At 44.7% G+C, this 14,663-nt stretch overlaps 1 protein-coding gene across 1 annotated transcript in view; it reads right to left on the reverse strand.

The window, feature by feature from the left end:
* Window positions 1–13,364, reverse strand: part of NUP160 (nucleoporin 160) — a 38,529-nt gene extending 25,165 nt beyond the window's left edge. Inside the window, exons 1-10 of the mRNA XM_037166214.2 lie at window positions 13,217–13,364; window positions 12,835–12,946; window positions 9,348–9,558; window positions 8,815–9,037; window positions 7,253–7,331; window positions 6,597–6,711; window positions 5,747–5,905; window positions 3,441–3,518; window positions 3,092–3,189; window positions 1,196–1,280 (exon numbers count right to left, since the gene is read on the reverse strand). Of these exons, the coding sequence (XP_037022109.2) occupies window positions 1,196–1,280; window positions 3,092–3,189; window positions 3,441–3,518; window positions 5,747–5,905; window positions 6,597–6,711; window positions 7,253–7,331; window positions 8,815–9,037; window positions 9,348–9,558; window positions 12,835–12,946; window positions 13,217–13,316 (1,260 nt within the window). The 5' untranslated portion in view covers window positions 13,317–13,364. The remainder of the gene's footprint in view (window positions 1–1,195; window positions 1,281–3,091; window positions 3,190–3,440; window positions 3,519–5,746; window positions 5,906–6,596; window positions 6,712–7,252; window positions 7,332–8,814; window positions 9,038–9,347; window positions 9,559–12,834; window positions 12,947–13,216) is intronic.
* Between the last annotated feature and the right edge of the window lie 1,299 nt (window positions 13,365–14,663).

Consider the following 14,663-nt stretch of genomic DNA (forward strand, 5'->3'; position numbering starts at 1 on the left):
TGTACTAGTAAGAACAATTAAACTGGTTGCTACACCATCCTCAAAGTACTCATTTTATGGCTCTAACACATATTGAGGAGCTAAGAGTAATAAGTGTTACATGTGGAAAACAAACAAAAAACCTGCAATAAGCTCTCACAAGTGGAGAAATGACGACAATAAATTGGAAAATCTCAAACTGCCTAATTATTTTGACCAAATTTCATAATCCAGATCTGTCGGTGAGGAGTGAACCCGATTGACCTTCTTTCAAGTTCCTTCCTTCTACTGAACTTCTGAGGGATGATAAAATGACCAAAGTGAAGGAGAAAAACAAGGATTTTAATAATTAGCATGCGACTGGCATTTAGACAAAAGTCAAGTGCCAATAACCTCTTGGAATTAAAAACATGGCAACAGATGTTCAAAGTGGGTTTTCCACTCCTGCAAATAGTCGCCACAATTTTTAAATCTCATTTCAATAATAAGGCATCAACTGAAAGCTTCTTCTGCCATTTATTCCAAGGGTGTCCCTGGAAGACTGAGACTGGCCTGGTTTGCTCTCCACTGCATTACCTTTTGGAGCTGTCTTGTTCACAGCACTCAGCATATTTAGTTTATATGCATGTGCCACGATGGTTAGTATAGAGGACACCTAGGTGTGTGCCCGGCCAGAGTCCATTTCCCCTTCTTTTACTAACAAATCCCTTATCTTCCTCTGGGGAACCATTCCTCCACTCTCCACACTCAACTTGCTTCACAACCTTCCACAAGAGCAAGACCCAGCTTGGATATGTTTCTTAAGCCCATCCAGAGTGTTCTATTCCTTCTGGTCAAAGTGACTGTGTCAGGAATACCGCCTGACTCAAGCCAGGCAAGGAGTGTCTACCCAGGACCCGGGACAGAGGTGCTCTCTCCTCTGGGGCTGCTTCATTCACAGAACGCACAGGCTCTGCCTGAGAATGAATCCAACAAGGAGGAGAGCAGAACAGAGACCAAGGAGACGCTGGCTGCTGCAGGCACTCTCCCAGCCACGGGTGAAGCCAGCAAACTCAGCTCCTCAGCTGCACAAGCCGATGCAGTCTCCTTTTAAACCCCAGTCAGTGTGAGGTGGGCTTCTTTCACCGGCAGCTGGAAGAGTTCTGACACACCTGGCTCTTCTGCGACTAATGACCAGGGAAAACATCCCCTTACAGAAGACCTTAGCGTTGCTTACTCTGGGGTCTTGATCGTCTCTGATAATGATCTGTTCCTCTGGCCGAGGCTGCATAAAAACTGGATTCCACTGACCTGCAACATTGCTACAAAGAAACACAGTCCATCAGTCTACAGAAAAATGATGAATAAAAACCCAAAGTTCATGCTGTTGGCAGTCTCCGGGCAGGGAGGGCCCCATCACTGAACCTCTGCAATGACTACTTCATCAACTGTTAAAAAAGTTTCAGGCCTGGCCGGGTAGCTCAGTTGGTTAGAGCATCATCCTGATATGTCAAAGTTGTAGGTTTGATCCCTGGTCAGGGCACACACAAGAATCAACCAATGAATGAATGCATAAATTAGTGGACCAACAAATCCATGTTTCTCTCTCTCTCAAATCAATAAATTAAAAAAGATTATTAAAAAAAAAAAAGCCCTGACTAGTGTGGCCCAGTAGACTGGGCACTGTCCTGCAAAATAAAGGTCAGTGGTTTGATTCCCAGTCAGGGCACATGTCTGGGTTGTGTGCCAGGTCCCCAGTTGGGGGCGCATCAGAGGCAACTGATCAATGTTTCCTCCTTCCTCTCTCTCTAAATATAAGTAAACAAAATCTTAAACAATGACAACACCGAAACAAAACAAACAAAAAATGTTCCAGAAAAAATAAACTTATTCTGGTTTTACAAATGTGCTCTAACCAGTTTTAACAGGCTTGCTACAATTAAACCTCTCAACAAATCTAACAGCTAACTTACTCTGCATTCACTCCATGCTAGACATTATGCTAGGTACAGCTGCAGTGTAACTTTGAAGGAGGTCTTAACCCCATTTTGCAGATGTGGAAAGTGAGGCTCAGGGCACCTGATAGCTAGCAAGTTGCACAACCAGGATTTGAACTCTCATCTGACTCATCTTTGCTTCTTTTCCACTTTGCTGGAACGCCATCTATGAGGACTCTCTCACACATTTTCTGAGATGTGGTTGCTCAGAGTCAATGCGGGGGCAACTATTTCTAGAATTCTATTCTCGAATATAAGGTCACAAGGGACCCTAAAGTTCAATCAGTTCAGTTCCAGGGATGCTGAGATGTGTTCCAGGAAATCCTGCGTGTTTCAGGGGATACATGAGTGTTTGACTCCAAATTAGCATTTTTAAATATATTTTGTAACTAGTAAACATTCATAACTCATAGTACGTACATTAAAATACCAAATATACATTAGAAATTGTCAACATGTTGAATTGTGTTATAATTTTATATTCATAAAATACTAGTTTTGTTATATATTGGAGTCCATTATCTCTCGACAAAAAGAGTGTCCTGTTTTACAGAAAAGTTCAAGAAGCACCACACTTGTGCAACCTGAGAACCCAAAGGGGCTGTAGTGTCTCCTGGAAGTTGTGGGCATCAGAACTAGTCTTTGCTTAGATGCAAAAATCCCCTTCCAGATTAGAAGTATTCTGGGTATGTGCTATCTCTCCCAAGGAACATGGTATTTTCATCTCATTCCAACAATAAACAATCTTCATTTCATCTTAAAACCAACGATAAGAAATAACATAAGTATAAAAGAAGGTTTTTCCAGAATATAGTCAACAATACGCATACCCAGGGCTGAATCCTTTAAACGCAAACACTTGACTTTGGTACAACCTAAAAAGCGCCCTTGTTTTCTTAGTGTGAAACAGCTTGGGGCGAGGTAGGATGACAAAGTGTTATGCCCTGGCTGGTGTAGCTGAGTGGATTGAGCATGCGGGCTGTGAACCAAAGGGTCACTGGTTCCATACCCAGTCAGGGCACATGCCTGGGTTGCAGGCCAGGTCCCCAGTGGGGGCCACATGAGAGGCAACCACACACTGATGTTTCTCTCCCTCTCTGATTTAAAAAAAAAAAAAAAAGGTAAGTGTCACATACTGTTCAAAGTTGATGTACTTCACAACCGTTCGGTTCTCAGCATCGTGCCACAGGGCCCAGATATCCGTCGAGGTTAAAGCAAAGTCGATTAGTGTCTCCTAGGAGGAAATGGGGGCAGGGAAGAGGGGGAGTTAAAATAACAAAGGGTAATGACCTAAATTTGTATGACTGGGACGGGTAAAATCATAAAAACGAAAGATAGTACGTGAACTTGGTGAAACCCAAATGACACTTTGTTTGCACACACGAAATACTGCATTTTAAGATTTCCACCCCACTGCAGTTGAGCCGAATTAGCCAACACTTCTTTCCCGTGTTTGTGTGACACATGGAGGGCGGACCAACCCACCTGAGAGGTGAACAGGGAGGAAATGTGATCCAGACTATAGCGGTTACTCTCGGCGCTCACCAGTTGGAAAACGCAAAACTGTTAAAACACAAGTTGACAATTTACTACCTGAAGTAATCAGCATGCCACTCTTCTAAACAAGTTATTAGCATACAGAAACCGATTTTTTAAAAAGTATGGTCAAATATACAACATTTACCATCATGTTCAAGAGTGTTAAGTACATTCGCACTGCTGTGCAGCCAAATCCCCCGGGCTCTTTCCCCGCACGAAGCCGAAACTCCGCACGCATTCAACACCCCATTCACTCTCTGTCAGCATCACTAGCTGCTCAGCATCTGAAGTGGAATCCCAACAGGGTTTGTCTCTTTGCGCAAAGTACCAAAGACAATTTAAAACATACACACAATACAAATCAACACTCATCAGTTAATCTTTATTCAAAATAGAACCCTATAAAATAATTCATGTTTAGTATTTAACTCCACAGCTAAAACAAAAAATTTCAAACTTGAAATAATATTTTTGATGGGTGTTTTAAATAAATTTTTGATAAAGAAAATTCACTGATAAGAATGACAATAATTGTGTCCTTATTACATAAGCAATTGCCCAGAAAGCAGCACTAACATAATTTCAGTGAGAGCCCCTTTTGAAAAACAGCAGGAGTGCATGAAACTCGAAAAACACGTGCGGTGCTATTCAGTCCCGACTGCAGCTGTATTTCATAAGCTGCAGATCTCAACTCATTAGGGGAACATGAACCAACTTAGCAGGTCGCAACCAGCATTCAAAAACAAAACAAACAAAAAAAGACAACAAAACAAACATCAAGTAACAGAGTCCATCAGTTTATCACTCATGATAAAAGCCAGTATTTGATGAAAATGTTTTGGTTATATGTCAATTGCGTATGTGCACAGTAGGCAGCAGTGCAAAATATCTCTAATTGCAGACTCTGGCTGGTCTAGTGTAATGTTGCTTAAGCTACCTGTGGAAAAGGACTGGTTTATTTATTTTTTAAATTTCCAATCCTTTGCAGACTGATTACTTCTACAAAATGTGGATGCTGTGGCAATGTCAAATCACTACACGTTTCTCAGTGCTTTCTCTCACCCCTGTACTTATCTTACTGCAACTAGTAAAGAATTCCTGGCCCATGGACCAGACCATCTTACATGGAAATAGAGATGGCATATTCAGGACATCAGTGACCATCCATCTACTGGATTAATGCACTTATTGAGTCCCATGCTCTACCGACTGAGCTAGCCAGGCGCCTTGGAGTAATACATTTACTAACAAAATTAAAATCCAAAGGACCAAAAGAAAAACAAGGAACAAATGAAATGTATAGACATGGATATAAACTATCACAGAGATTTAAAAAAACAAAACCTCAACTTTACAGATCAGGGAGAAAATACCCTGTATGGAATACTTTTTGTGAACAGAAAAAAAAGGTGCTAACTTATTACAATCTGACTAGGCATACGTGTTATATGACTGCCAAAAAGGCCTTCCCGATTTTAGGCTCCACTGACAGACCCCGCAGTGCTCAAAACAGAGAAGGTTGAGTGCTGCTCAATCCGACTCCACTTCTAGAATACCACCTTCAACTCTGGATGTGGCTTTTAGAGGAGTGGTCCTCAAAACGTGGTCCACAGAGGTTTCAGAGGTCTCGCAACTGTTTCAGGGGGCAGTGAGGTCCACTCTTCATTGTAATACTACAACATTATATGCCCATTTCACAGTGTGGATATTTGTACCAATGACACAAAAGCACTGATGTCTTAACACGAATTAGGATGACAGCATGAAACTGAACACCCTTCCATGATAAAAACTCTCAACAAATTAGGAAGAAACTTCCCACCCAATAAACGGCATTTATGAAAAAGTCACAGCAAACATCACACTAAATGGTGAAACGCTAAAAGCTTTTATCTTTAGATGGCATGTAACAAGCATGCCACCTGTTAGTGTCTCCATCTGAGACACTAAGGATGTCAGTGATTGCCACCTCTGCACTTAGGACACCTATATCCCTTTTCATAACTCCACTTTTTCACCCAGGCTTCCAAATTTGTTCTTTCTTCTTTGGTTTTGGTTAACTTCTGCTTAAACATTCCTTTACATTCTCTACTCCCTTTCACCCTGACTTGTCCTGCACAATCTTTTAATTCACACCTGAGCACAGACCCCCCATTCTCTGTGAAGACAACACACGAGACATCCAGGTCGATGTGCAGTGCACAGCCACCTCCCCACACAGAATAACTCGATGCGTTTCACGTGTGTCCCACCTGTCCTCGTTTTGGTGCATGCATGTAAACTCCCAGATACATGCCCATGGAAAGGGAATAAGCGAGTCGTAACTTGTGTCCAGTCCCGGCAGTGAGCTGGAGGTCCTTTTTCACAGGGACGTACTCCAGCATGTTGGCCACCATCAGGCACATCTGGTCCTGCCCAAGAAAAGAATCAGTGTCATCAAAGAATACTGAGGTTAGAAAACAAGTCCCCCCACCCTAAAAGACACACATCCATTATACCTAGCACTCTGCCTAGTTTATGTGCTAAAGGACCTCACGGTTTCTTTTTGAGGGCCAAGATGCAATGATCTTAGTCTGAGAGATAAAATTATCAACTGTTTTGTGAATCTTGGAAACTACTTTACTAGCTGCACCTCAAAAGTGTATTTGTTCCTTTTTGAAAAAGTTTTTAAAAGATTTTATTTTTAGAGAGAAGAAGGGAAGGAAAGAGAGGAAGAGAAACATCAATCAGTTGCCTCTTGCATGCCCCCAACTGGGGACCTGGCCCATAAACCAGGCATGTGCTCTGACTGGGAATCGAACCAGCAACCTTTCATTTTGCACTCAATCCACTGAGCCACACCAGCAAAGGCTTTTCCTTTTGAGAAACGGATATATTCTGTGCTATTATTTTAATTTTTCTATAGGACTCAAAATTTTCAAAATACAGACAAAAACTTCAGGGAGAAGTGTATGAAAAATGACTCTGCCTGAATCTGGAAATGGCCTGTAATTTTCAAACGAAGTGATGGGAGACTCTGAGAGGAGCAGCAAGATTGACTTTACTTCTCTAACAATTCACAATCCCTTTACAACTTATTCTTGATAAAAACGTAGCAGTCACCTTATACGACCACATGCGCAGCTTATGATCCTGGCACAGAGCAAAGATGAAGGCGTCGTTCTCCACACAATGAACAGCAAGACTGAGGGGACGATCCGAAGGCCCCTGATCTCCTCTAAAAACGTAAGGCAAGTTTCACTATTGAAAGTCATCTGGTCATTATAATTTGTAAATTAAGAGATAATGTACACTGTTAATCAACAGGAGCAAGAGTTTGCAGGTTGGTATAATCACCACATTTTCTATTTGATTTATAACAAATTACTGTGATCAATTTTAAAAAGCTAAGTTGGTCTGAATGTTGTGGGTTATTGTTAAGCTGATTACAAAGCCTTACCTAACAATGGAATGCTGTTCTAACCATCAAAAACTTTCTACTTCTCATATTATTTAAAATTGGGTTTGGCAGGCCAGGGCTGAAGTAGATACTGAGAGGAAATACACGGGAAGCCAGTTTCTGTGTTCAAGGTGTCTAATCCCAGAGGAAGTGGGCTCTGGAATGTGGCTCTGCTCAGACGGAATGTGATGTTAGGCAGACTCTTCTGCTTTCCAGTATGATTTTTTTATCTGCCTTGGAGTAAGAATGCAAGCAGGCCGTCCAGCGCAAAGAGATTAAATGCTTAGGCCCTTTGATTTACCTGCCAGACAGCACTTACCTGATAGCTGTTGGCATCCAGCCTACAAGCAATCGCTGCATCACTGAACTCTGCTTCAGTTCCACAACTGACACCATCCCTACAAAATTGAAAACAGACCCGCGATTCAACCACGCCACCTCCTAATGATACTTAGTGACTCTCAAAGGTGAGAAACACCCATGAACCAGGTCTCTATAACAGGTGACAGGCTTATACATTTCCGTCTAGGGAATTCTTTTTTTTAAATATTTTATTTTTTGAGAGAGGGGGAAAGAGGGAAGGAGAGAACATCGATGTGAGAAAGAAACATTGATCAGTTGCCTCTCACACGCCCCCCAGCTGGGGACCTGGCTGGCTCACAACCCAAGCATGTGCCCCAACCAGGAATCAAGCTAGTGACCTTTCGGTTTACAGGCCAGTGCTCTTCCCACTGAGCCTCACCAGCCAGGCCTAGGCAATTCTTAGGACATGCCTTTCCACATACACGACATCTAAAATCTTTTGAAGCACTACTAGATCAATAAAAACAGCATTTTTAGATTCCTAGAAGAAATTTTGCCATTTATAAATAGCATCTCATATTGCTCAGAAGAATACTTCATTCTTTCCAAATAATCACTGTGTACCTTTCATGTATTGGGCAGTGCCAAATGTTAAGAGATGGGGCAGTAAACATAATTAAAAAACTCCTGCCCCTATGGAACTCGCATTCCACTGGGAGATGGGAGAAGCCAGGGAGTTAACAAATTGAGTAGTAGTAAGAGAAAACTCGGAAAGGATATAGTGAATGCTAGACCGAGATGTGCATACACTTTGAAGAGTGTGGTCAGGGAAGGCGTCACTGAGGGGGATATTGAGCAAAAGACCGGAAGGAGCCAGGCTGGCAGCTGGGGAGAGACTACCCCTGACGAAAAGCCGGAAAATGTGTGCATGGTACGCTCAAGGAATCAGAAGGCATGTGGCTGGTGTCAAGAAGGTGAGGGGGAAATGAGAAGTAAGGTGAGGCCGCAGGGGTCGCTGTACACCAGTGTAAGACTTTGGGTTTATTCTGAGTGAGGTAAACAACTCTCATTTAAAGGCTTTGAGCAGATTAGTGACACAACTCAACTTAGAATTCAAGTGTATGAGTCTGCTAGGGAATTCTCTGTAGAGGGTAAGGATGGGTCTGGGGAAATATTTAGGAAGCTAAAGCAATAATTCAGGCAGAATAGGGCGGTGACTTGGAGTTGGACACCAAGCAACCCAACTTCCTTGCATCAATTATTTTGGTTACATGACCTCAACTTGAAGGTAGAAAACACATCCCTAATAGAGGCCTTAGAATAGGCTGTCTGACAGTTATCTTTTCCTACATTCCAATGAACTTTATAGTTCTTTATCCACTGCATAAAGTCTTCCTTATGGGGGGGGGGAACCTCAGTACACCATTAGGGGCTTACCAGGTAAGTGATACTGAACAACCACTTCAGGGGTGGTAGGGGAGCAATTCCTGGGTTGGATGTGGGTTTGGATGTCTAAGGTCTGTTTTAATGCCAGCCTTCCTTGTTTTATGTTAAATCAGGCTCAATTCCCATTCTTACCAGGTATGTCGTACGGAGGTAGTTTAAGGATAAAGATTCCCCCAGAAGCAGAGGGTAGAGCAAACAGGGCCTCCCCTTCACTGCTAAGCCAGGCTGCCGAGGTGGTGGAATTAGGGGGGAGTCCAGGGACAGCTGGAATTAACTGATAGTTGCAAGGGTCCCTGAAGTCAACTTTTCCAATGTCAGTGAATATGGATTGCATCTGACCTTCCACCGCCAACTCCTGCGAAGTAATTGAAAAGGCAAATCTGTTAAATCAAAATAAGCTGAATTTCCCACAGTTCCTTTCAATCGCCATGAAAGCTTTTTTTAAAGTAAAACATTTTCGATCTTAAAAAGAAAGCCATTCTTCTTAATAAAAACCATTTCTTCAACTTAAAATGTGTCTGATCATTTCAGATACTAACTATCGAAGTGTGCTTGGTGAGGGCTAACAAGGAGCCCAAATCTCCCCCAGTTCCAGAGGACATTCCCCCAGCACTGAGGCTGGACAGCCAGGGGAACCTGGGGAATAAAGGTCTTGACTGACTTACACTCCTGTACATCCGGGAAGGGTGAGGCAAAAGCAACCTGTGCACTGTCTGATTGGTTAATATCAAGACGGTCACGTGAGTCTGAGTCTCACAGACATGGACCCCTCCGGGCAAGAGGCTGCAATTCGGAAACCTGAGGCGAACGGCATTATTCAACAGGTTTATGTCCAGTGACTCTTCCACGAGCTCCAGTGCATCTCCAGAGGTCTTCCTGTCAAAAAAAAAAAGACAATTGTTTCAGAAGTGTATGCTTTTCTTTCTGATTGTTGCACTGAAATATATGGAAATAATTTATGGATAAACTCTCCCAATTTGAAAATTTTTGACAAACAAATTCAGACCAGTGTTTATGTTCCAAACCACCAGATTATATAGATTTACAAAATAGCATAATATAAAACTCAAGTCTTAATATATGACTGTTAAATGGCAGTGTTTCCAAACTTGACAGTCCATTTATTCAGAATATTCAATGCAGTTAAACTCCACTATTAGGAAACTCATGCCCCCTGCCCATTACTTGCAGAGGACAACTGCAGCCTCAACCTCGTGACCCTACCACATATGGGTATTTCTCCTATGACTTCTGTTACCTCTGCCACTAGGGTGCAGGGCGGACTCTTATTCGGGGGCCACTCTGCCGTGTGGCGGCCCATCACCTCATCAACCATAATACCCACATCCTTCCCCCAAGAGCAGGTCTCCTTCCAGCAAGTAAAGGCCAATCTCTGACTCTCTCAAGTATCTCCCCCCTCTCCTTCTTCCAGAGCCTTCCATAAACATTTAAATCTGCTCTTCCCAGGCCTCTCCCCTTCCATCACCCATTCTGACCCCCACCCAGCCACCACGTTTTCTCCATTCTCCTCTATGGCCATGCTTTCTCTATTTCCTCACTGGTCTTGTATTCTTCAACCTACCCTCTTCTTACCAAGTCACCAGACCAACTCCAAAGGACTCCTGTCTTCTAACTTGACCTCTTCACAGCAGTCATCCACAAACTTGACCTCACTGTCCTTCTCAAACCAGTCTCTTCTACTGACTTCCATAGTACCCTCTCCTGGTTTTACTCCCACGTCTCTGGGCATTGCCTCTCCTTCACCTGACCCCCACATGTTAGCTCCTGAACCCTGACCCTGGGTCATCTTCTGTGCTCACAGTACACATTCTGCGAAGCACATCTTATCTGCTCACAAAGCAGTGAGCACCGCTGGAGGTCTGATGATTCCCAGAGCTACTTCGTTCCCGTAACTCATGCTGTGCCATCAGCACAATCTTTTGGACCCTCAACCTCCCCTCTGAATAGTGCTTCCTTCTTGCCTCTGGTTAAAGTTGGGTTCTGGATCTTCCCGGAGGACAGCATGCCCCAGAGTCCTCTCTAACAGTGGTAGCTTTCTCAACCATGCTCCCGGTAGTGGGGCCTCAGGGCAGGGCACGTATGTCCTGCTTGTTCCCCACTGCCACTCTAGGTCTTTGTTCCCGCCTCCGTGCCCAAACCACTCAGCACTGAAGGTGATGCGGTCGGATACCACCTGCTACCCTGTTCATTGCAGACCTCTCTCATTCGCTGAAGTCTAGCTTCTGAGTCACTCTCACTTCTCTTACCAGAATTCTAAATGATTTCAACATGCATGTTGCTTTCTAATACCTCACTTAGATTCTTTAATGCCTCTCCTCTAGTGGTTGCCCTTGACTGCATACAAGCGTACTATTATCGTCCCCCTATCTTGCTCCACTGTCCTCCGTTCAACTTCTCCACTTCCCTCATAGCAACGCTCCTTGAGAGAGTCGTTTCACACCCACAATTCCTCGCCTCCCCTTCTCTCTTGAACCTACCCCCACTGGGGCTTTTGCATCACTACTGCTGCAGTTCCTGACAAGGCCACCAATGACCCCCACAGTGCAAGGCCAATTTTCATTTCTCTGACTTACGTGTGGTTCTTCACAGTTTTTTCACTCTTCTTTCTTGAAACAACTCCCTTAGCTTCTGGAACATGACTGCTTTTGTTCAACTCTTACCTCACTAGCTGCTCCTTCTTGGTCTCCTTCTCTAGTTGCTCACCTTCCTAAACATTGGCGTGCCCCAGGGTTCAGTCCTCAGACCGCTTCTCTTCCCTCATCTACCCAGTAGTTTCCAAGTGGGGGCTATTTCTACTCGACTCGCCAAGGACATACAGCAATATCCGGAGAGATGTTTTCACTTGTCACGACTAAGTGAGTGTATGTGTACATGCGTGTGTACATGCGTACACTACTGGTATGTAGAGAGGAGAGGCCAGGGATGCTGCTCAACTCCCTACAATGTAGAGGAGATTTCTCTGGCTCCAAATGCCTACAGTGCAGAGGTTGAGAAACCCTGATTTCTATTCATTCTCTGGGCAATCTCATTCAGCATAGCAGCTTTAAACGCCATGTAATGCCAACAATTCCCAAATCTGTATCTTCAGCCCAAAGTCTCCACTGAACTCATGACCCCTGCCAACACTTCCACTTGGATACCAAACAGGGATCTCAAACTAAACCCACCCAAAATAAAATTTCTGAACCCAGGAAACCTGAAAAACAAAAAACCAAAAACATATGCTTTACCTGCACTCTTTTCCAACTCAGTGAATGGCACCTATATAACTTCTAGTTGTCCAAGTCAAAAATTTGGAGATCACCAGATCACCCTTAACTCCCCCCTTTCTGTATGCCCTACACCTGTGCCAATAGTAAATTCTAACAAAACTCACCTCCGAAGTATATCCACAGTCAGAACTTTTCTCACCGCCATCAGGACCAGCTTGGTCAAAGTCCCTGTCATCTCTTGTCTGGACTGTGGCATCAGCCTCCTAACTGGTCTCTCTGGTGTCACCCTTTCCCCACTAGATTCTGCCCGAAACCTACAACCACAGCAATCCTTTAAAAACACACCGTAGATCATGCTGCTCCTTCACTGAACACCTTCAAATAGCTTCTTCCTGTATCACTCAGAGTAAAAGCCAAAGCCCTAAAATAACCAACAAAGCCCAGATGTGGCCCTCAGTGGCCCTTCTTATTACTCTACCCTTTGTTCACTCAGCTGCAGATGCATGGCCTCCTGTCACTGTCTGAACAAAGCATATAAACTCCTGTCTCAAATTCCATGCACTTTTCTTTAAAAAATGTTTTATTTATTTCTACAGGGGAAGGCAGGGAGAAAGGGAAGATAACATCAATGTGTGGTTGCCTCTCACATGCTCCCTACAGCGGACCTGGCCTGCAACCCAGACATGTGCCTCGACTGGGAATCGAACTGGCAACCCTTTGGTTTGCAGGCTGGCCCTCAGTCCACTGAGGTACCCCAGCCGGGGGTTATGTGCACTTTTTTCTTGGGAAAGGATGTAACATTACCAAAGGTCTGCTACACACATACTTTCTGTTTAGTACATCTAGAACGGGTGTCAAACTCATTTTCACCAGGCGCACAACAGCCTCGGAAAGGGGCGTGGGCAAACACAGCACTTACCAATGAATGAACCTGTTTCTGGTGACGGATAACAACTTGCCGCTTTCCACGTAGTAGAAGCCTCCCGCGCTCTCACTGTATTTCACCGTTCCGGCCAAGACATTTGCAGTCCCTGCAAAAGGAGAGTAATCAGCCTGCACACATGGTTGTCTGGGGATGACAGGGACTGATGGCGCAGAGGAAGCAGAGGATGAAGGACTGACAACCTATGCAAAGAGAAAGGGAAAAAGAGAAGGAAGAAGTAGGACACTAAGGAAGCTCTGATCCTGGGTCTATAGCCATGTGGACTTAAGAGGATGAATTAGGAATCACAGATGTAGGGACCCACGGGAGAAGCCTGAGGGGAAGAATAGGATCGCTCCCTCCTTGGCTGCTCCCGTACCAACGCCGCAAACTGTGAATTCCCGAAAATGCCTCGGCCTTTCGCGCTCAGCACCGCTGAGCTCCATGAAGCTCCGTTCCAGGGCTCCCGCCGCCGCCATCTTCCCGCCGCTGCCGCGGAGACCGACGGGACACCAACTGGACCGGGCGGCTGTCGTCACTTCCGGGGGCTGGACTTGCGGAGGCGCGGACAGATGAAAAATCCCGAGAAAAGAAAGGCGGTTCCTACCCTGAATTGCAGAGATTCCACCAAGTTGGCTGGAGGAAAGGGTGGGTGGGCAGGGAGGAAAACCAAGAGGAAGGGGAAAGGGGACCCTATTCTGCTGCGGAACCTTGACGCGGCTGCTCTGGACGCCTCCGGGGTGCGGTTCCCTTTTCCCGGCGGCCCCACGATAGGGGGGCGGGGTCCCGGTTTGTTTTCATTTTTAAAAAGTCGGCGCGGGCTGCCGGTCTGAACTCTCTAGAGGACGAGGTTCTTGGAGTTGGGGGGGGGGGCGGCGGCGGGCAGATCAACGCCCTCTTCCGGATTCCGAGTTTGCCGTCCCCGCTTTCTGAGTCTCGGTGTCACTCAGTAAATCTCCACCTGGTCTCCTTTTCCTCACCCTTCCTTGACATTTGGGACCGGGAAGAGGGGAAGTGAGGGGCAGAGGGTCCTTCTGTGTCGCAATTTTTTTTCTGGAGATTATTTTATGTAGTAAGACATAATGGATTCAATAAAACATTGATGCCTGCAACCTGCTGAGATCACTTAAATTCTGCTCACATGTATGTATACGTGAAAGGAATGTGCTTTTCTTTCCAACCTGATCTGAAGGTTTGGAAGATACTATGGCTTTATCCGTATCTAGAGCTGTGTAGATGCACAATATCGAGGAATATACTAATTTTGACGGGGAAAGTTTTTTTTGTCCTTGGTAGACAATGTTTGTTAAGCACTTCTGTTACTACTAACTTGTTATTACCAGTGACCACAATCCTTCTTTGCCTTTCTGTTTTATTCATCCTATTCTGACCACATTTTTTCTCTGCAGCTCAGTACAGATCACCAACTCTAGTAATGCGATCCCTCCATTCTTCGTACAATCCATTGTTCTACCACCTTTTCGCTGCGCTTCACTTCCTTGATGTTTCCTTCTGCTCTGCTTAAATTCTGTTAAATTACTCCTGTGTCCAGCTCTGTTCAACATACTTTGGTAAAAACTACAACTGTGAGCCCTGGCTGGTGTAGCTCAGTGAATTGAGTGCCAGCCTGCAAACCAAAGGCTCGCAGGTTTGATTCCCAGTCTGGGTGGTGGGAGTCAGGGTTGTGGGCCAGGTCCCCAGTGGGGGGCGCTGAGAGACAACCACACATTGATGTTTCCTTCCCCTTTTCTTCCTCCCTTTCCCTCTCCAACTGTGATTAATTATTGCGCCAACAGTGCTTCCTGCTTTTTATATCCTCCCCACCC

Source organism: Artibeus jamaicensis, unplaced genomic scaffold (genome assembly GCF_021234435.1).
Source record: "Artibeus jamaicensis isolate MK-2021 breed Jamaican fruit bat unplaced genomic scaffold, CSHL_Jam_final contig_797, whole genome shotgun sequence".
NCBI classification, from domain to species: domain Eukaryota; kingdom Metazoa; phylum Chordata; class Mammalia; order Chiroptera; family Phyllostomidae; genus Artibeus; species Artibeus jamaicensis.